Genomic DNA, 6,267 nt, shown 5'->3' with positions numbered 1-6,267 from the left:
GTCGGCCCAAGATGACATTGTAGGCCGACGGTGCATCCACCACGATGAAGTTTATGGTCCTGGTTCTCCTCAGTGGCTCCTCCCTGAGCGATATGACCAGTCAAGACTGTCCGAGCGACAATACTTCATTGCCCGTGAATCCATTAAGTGGGGCTGTCATAAGCAGCAACTCGCTTCGATCGATTTGTAGTTGATCGAACGCGTTCTTGAAGATGATGCTCATCGAACTCCCTGTATCAACAAAAATTCGATGAATAGTTTAATTAGCAATTACCGCTCGGATGATCAACGTGTCGTCGTGAGAGATCTTCACTCCCTCCAAATCTCTAGGACCGAAACTGATCTTGAACCCTTCAGCCCTTTCCCTGTTACACCCCACGGCGTGGATTTCAAGCCGACGGGTGTGCGCTTTCCTAGCTCTGTTGGAGTCGACACTGATCGGCCCCCCAGCGATCATGCCTATTTCTCCTTGGGTGTCGTTGCTCCTGTTTTCTTTTTCCCGAGCTGAGGGTCTATTCTGATTAGCGAAGAGTCAAGAGGGACCCGCGTTATCCCTCTGGTGTTGATGGCGTCCCTCGGACCCCCTTCTTTCATGCTCTCGTCGTCGGGTAGATCGATGTTTATGTCATTGATCAGGAGATGGAGATTGGCAGCGGTATCCTTTCGGCGTCGGTGGATTGAGGATAAGTGTCAGATCGTAGCAGTCGCGCATGTTGTGTGTCGCCGATGTTGGGGTTGCAAGGTTGCAAACATAGTCCTACATTGAAAACACATGGAAAAGATCATGGGTTTATAAGAGAAAAGATATCTCCATTGGCATGAGGCCTTTTGGGGAGAGCCCAAGAGCAAAACCATGAGGGCTTAGGCCCAAAGTGGACAATATCATACTATTGTGGAGATATCTAAATTCTTTTCGATCCGACAATTGGTATCAGAGCCTATATTGCCAGAAGGACTAACCGCCAACTGTGCACAAGAGCTATGATCTCTGATTGAGCCAGGTGGGTACAATATTGACCTCGAACAAAGAAAGGGGGCTCCTATATTCGGATCAAGAGGACCAGACACTAGCCAAGAAGTCATAGTTGCGATTAGGCAAGGAAGTCCTAGTAGGTCGGGTGAACCGAGGGGCAGGAAGACCTGGTGGGTCGAGGATCGGACGTGGGAAGCCTGTGGTCCTTTGTTTGAGGGGGGGATTGTTGGGGTTGCAAGGTTGCAAACATAGTCCCACATTGAAAATACATGGAAAAGATCATGGGTTTATAAAAGAAAAGATATCTCCATTGGCATGAGGCCTTTTGGGGAGAGCCCAAGAGCAAAACCATGAGGATTTAGGCCCAAAGTGGACAATATCATACCATTGTGGAGATATCTAAATTCTTTTCGATCCTATAGCCGATTGATGAAAAGAGCAGAACATTGGCGTCCATACCTTGCCTTTCACCGTCTTCTACCGACTGGAGGCCACATGCTGCACGGAGTGTGTCCTGGTCTTCTGGTGTGGTCACGCTCCCTCTGCCCTGGGCCCTTTAGGCTGCCAGTAGTTGTTTGATGGTCGACGCTCGAATGTCGTCGGGGTTCGATCGACATTTTCTTTTCCCTTGCCGCTTGGGCTTCTCCCACATTTATATATTCATTGGCCTTGTTGAGCAGGTGATCGAAGTCCCTGTACGGCTTCCTGATAAGCGATCGGAAGAAATCTCCTTCGATGAGCCCCTGAGTGAAGGTGTTCATCATCGTTTCGGATGAGACCGAAGGGATATCCATGGCCACCTGATTGAAGCGCTTGATGTAGGCTCGGAGTGTTTCCTTCGATCCTTGCTTCAGAGAGAAGAGACTGACGCTCGTCTTTTGATAGCGTCGGCTACTGGAGAAATGATGTAAGAAAGCATCTCAGAAGTCCTTGAATCTACGCATAGATCCGTTCGGTAATTGTCTGAACCAACACTGCGCCGATCTGGAGAGAGTGGTGAGGAAGACTCGGCATTTCACCCCGTCTGTGTACTGATGGAGTATGGCCGCGTTGTTGAACTTATCCAGATGGTCATCTGGGTCAGTCGCTCCACTGTATTCTTCGATTGCCAACAGAGTATAGTACCTTGGTAGAGGGTCCTGCAAGATCTCCTCGGAGAACTGTCGATTGATCCGCTCGGGCGAAGCATAGCTTCAGGGCGCCTTGCCTTTTCGTGCGCCCCGAACGAGAGTGTCATCCGAAGATGATCCTCGTTCCTGGTTCGCCTAGACTATTTCTGAGGGGGTTTGGAACAAGGTGCAATGGAAGGGGATCAGTGCGGGCAGCGCTTCCCCTTGTGTGCCGGTCGGCCTCCTATTCTATCCCCATACGGAAACTTGGTCCTCTCGGTCTTCTAATCCCGCTCGTCCTCCTGCTACCGACGTCGCCGGCTGCTGTGCTTATCAATCGGCTAACGCATGCTGTTGCTGCTACTCGACTATCTTCACTGCTCGGGCTTGCACAAGCATGTCGAGCTCCTCCTTAGTGAGTGTTATGGTAGTGAGTCGTCCACCGTCCTCCATCTTCTCGATTCGGATGCAGCTTAAGTTTCCACAGACAGTGCCAATATAATCCTGTCCAAAAGTCGATGAGATGGAAAGCTGGGGATGTGGCGCTCCCGCTGACCGCACGTAGACTCCGCTTCGCCCTACAAAACAGATGACGTCAGTGCCGAGTCAGGGAAGGGGTCCCCGGCGTTGGCCTTCCAACACTCAAGTCAGTCACCAGCGATGATGTAGAAGGCGGAGCAATAAGAATGAAGACTGTAGCTCAAACAGTGTCTATTGCGTACCTCCGCAAATGCTTGGACTCCTTTATATAGAGTTTCAGTAGCGCGCGTGCACACTTCCCCAAGCAAGCACACTTCCCCAAGTTTTCCCTGAAAAGACTTATCAATAAAGTGTCTCTGACACAATACCTTAATAAGCCGAGCATATCGCTGATGTGATAGTGGAAGCTTCCGTAGTACGATCACCTTGTCGACAATGTCTGGTGTCAGCGGTACTAACTCCCAAAAGGATGTCGAGAAACAACAGTGGATCCATCACTAGGCCGAGCGGGTTAGCAGCTCTGCCAGAACTTTGTTGTCTCTGCATCTCATCAGCTCAGCTGGAACTTTAATGTGACTGTTGCGCGTCCGATCGGCCGGAACTCTGCTGTGACCGTCCTGAGTCTGGTTGCCAAGGCGAGTGAGGGTAGCTGCTCGGCCAGGATTCTACCTATAGTCTTCTCCTCCGTTCAGCGTCTCACAATAAACTCAAGTTGTTTGACATACTTCCCCGAGTCAAAGATGGGGTCGGACCGGACACATCCTCCTCCCGGTCGGAGGGCTTGCTCGTCCGACCAGGCAATATAATTATCATTCATGTGACCATTTGATATCTGAGTATTGATCGTCTTGACTTTAATCTCTACCATGATAATTAATCTATGCCCGGATGAGCACCTCCTTATCATTGCATTAGTAAGGAAGAAGAGGAAATGAAGTAATTTTAAATTATCAATTTGTGTATAATAAAAGATGATGAAATAGGAGAAATGATTTTTTAATCCCTTTCAAAATTTCATTTTTAGTTTGTTTTTAAATTGAATCGAAGTGACGTGGGGTTTATTTTCTTTTTCCGTTCCTCTCTAGTCTCTCCTATTAAATTTTTTTATATATTTTTTTGTTTATTTAATTAAAATGAACAGGATAATAGTAAAGAATTCAATTTGTATATATATTTTTTAGTGTTTGTTTCGCTCAAAATGTAAAAAAATAATAATCAGAATTTCACTGATTTTGTTATAAAATATAACTTATATTTAATCAATTAATTTAGAAATTTAAAGTTTATTCTATACTTCCAATATGAAATTACATTTAAGGAAATCCACCGGTTAATGAATTAAAATCGGTGAGTTAAAAAAAATCAAAATTAATTTAAAATTTTAATCAAAATAAGAAAAAAAATCTGTATTTATTATTAAATCCATTATCATGGACTTAACGTAGTTTTTTATTTTTGAACACTCGGCTGTGAATCAATTATTCCAATCCGGATCGAACCGGACCGAACGCCGGTTCAGATTCAACAACGCAATATCAATGGACATAGAGCAGTGCTTTCACCGTATACCTTCGAATACCTTCGAGACTCAACCTAGCGATGAGTTCCGTCGCCGACGCCGCCGATCGGAGGCCACTCCGTCTATTCTTCATTCCCTACTTTGCCTCAGGCCACCTGATCCCTTTGGTCGACATTGCCCGCTTCCTTTCTGCCCGCGGAGTTGATTCCACCATCCTAGTCACCCCCTGCAACGCCGCCCTCGTCCGGGCCACCGTCGACGCCGCAGCCGCCGCTGGCCTCCGGATCCAGCTACTCGAATACCCCTTCCCGTTCGCGGAGTCCGGCCTCCCTGCGGGTGTAGAGAACATCAGCGCACTGCCCCCCTCTGAGTGCCACAAGATCGACTCCGCCATCGCCTTCACCCGCGCCACCCTCGAACGCCTGTTCGGCCTCCACCATCCTGATGCCGTTGTCGCCGACGGCCATTTCACGTGGACTATAGATATCGCTCGCGAACTGGGCATCCCGCGCATCACGTTCGCCGCGGTGGGGACCCTGGCGTACTGCGTCTCGCATTCTGTATTGACGAACCAGCCGTTCAAGGACGTCATCCGCGACGACGAGCGCGTTCCCATCCCGGACCTCCCTCACCCATTGTTACTAGCGCGATCTGAGCTCCCCGACTTCCTCGTCCAGGATACTGTCTTCGGTAGCCTCATCGAAGAAGTTTTCGAAGCAGACAAAGCAAGCCTCGGCCTCATCATCAACAGCTTTACAGAGTTTGAGGGGATCTACCTAGATTACTTCCGACGAGTGTTCGGCGTGAAGACCTGGTTCGTGGGCCCTATCGCCTTGAAGGATTCTGAATCTCGCAGCGTCGGGGTCCGAGGTGGCGGCGTCGACCCTGCCGCCGTCGGGAACAGAGCACGTTGCCTCTCGTGGCTCAGGGAGCAGAAGCCGAGTTCGGTGGTGTACGCCTGCTTCGGTAGCTGGAGCCAGTTCTCGGGCGAGCAACTCAGGGAGATGGCGCTTGGGCTAGAGGCTGCTGGCCACCCGTTCTTGTGGGTGGTGCGAGAGGCGGACGGGACCGAATGGATGCCGCATGGATTCGAGCAGCGGGTGAAAGGGTGCGGGCTTGTTCTTCGGGGTTGGGCCCCGCAGGTAGAGCTGCTCAGCCACGCCGCCGTCGGCGCGTTCGTGACGCACTGCGGGTGGAACTCGATTCTGGAGGGCGTCTCCGCCGGGTTGCCGATGGTGACGTGGCCGATCGGGACGGAGCAGTTTATAAACGAGAAGCTGGTGGTGGAGCGATTCCGCGTGGGCGTCAAAGCGTCAGACAGCATAAGGAGCGCGATTGATCCAAATCGGACGATCGTGAAGGCAACGGAGCTGGCAAAGGCGATTGGGAGCATAATGGACGCTGGGGAGGCGGCCGAGGGAACGAGAAGGCTGGCGAGGGAGCTCGCGGAGAAGGCTAGAGCGGCGGTAGCGAAGGGCGGTTCGACCGACAAGGGTTTGAACGATTTGATAGAGGATATATACGTCTGGTACGACGACAACAAGAAGTCCACCGCCGGGAAGGCGGTCGACATTTAGATTTAGCAGTGTGATCGTTGTTGAGTGATTGTTCTGTTTTCTGAATAAATGAATGGCATCCCTATTAGTTATATATACTAGTTTTCACACGTTACATTAGTAATATAATACATAAATTAATATACAGATTCATAAATTTGATTGATAAGAGCGTATCAGTAACTTACATTTTTTTCAATTTTAGTCCTGTTATGAATCAATTTATATTTTTAGTCTTTTAACTTGTAATATTTTTCAATTTCAGTCATTTTTCTTTTAAAATTATCATTTTTCAACGAAAAATGATGAGTTATAAATTAAATTTGGGGATTTTGATTTTTTATGACCCATGTATTTTTTATATTCCAACCATAAACTAGATATTTTCCATTGAAAAATTTTAATTTTGGAGAAAAAAAACTGAAATTGAAAAATATTACAAGTTACAGGACTAAAAACGTAAATTAACTCATAACAGAATTAAAATTGAAAAAGATGTAAATTACAAGATTAAAAATATAATTTTCTCTAAATTAATATACAGATTCATAAATTTGATTGATAAGAGCGTGTCAATAAAGGCAATACTCGAGAATCCAGTAGCAAGTTGCTATAACAGATCCTCTGTAG

General features: G+C 47.7%; 1 protein-coding gene across 1 annotated transcript; it reads left to right on the top strand.

Moving 5' to 3' along the window:
* The first annotated feature begins 4,161 nt into the window (after nucleotides 1-4,161).
* LOC122023535 (scopoletin glucosyltransferase-like) lies at nucleotides 4,162-5,658 on the top strand. Its single transcript, XM_042581719.1, has one exon. It carries the CDS (start codon nucleotides 4,162-4,164, stop codon nucleotides 5,656-5,658), a length of 1,497 nt encoding a protein of 498 aa, XP_042437653.1.
* The last annotated feature ends 609 nt before the right edge of the window (nucleotides 5,659-6,267 follow it).

Source organism: Zingiber officinale, chromosome 1B, assembly GCF_018446385.1.
Source record: "Zingiber officinale cultivar Zhangliang chromosome 1B, Zo_v1.1, whole genome shotgun sequence".
Classification (NCBI taxonomy): domain Eukaryota; kingdom Viridiplantae; phylum Streptophyta; class Magnoliopsida; order Zingiberales; family Zingiberaceae; genus Zingiber; species Zingiber officinale.
The sequence above is the reverse complement of the archived record's forward strand: the minus strand, read 5'-3'. Positions and strand labels throughout refer to the sequence as shown.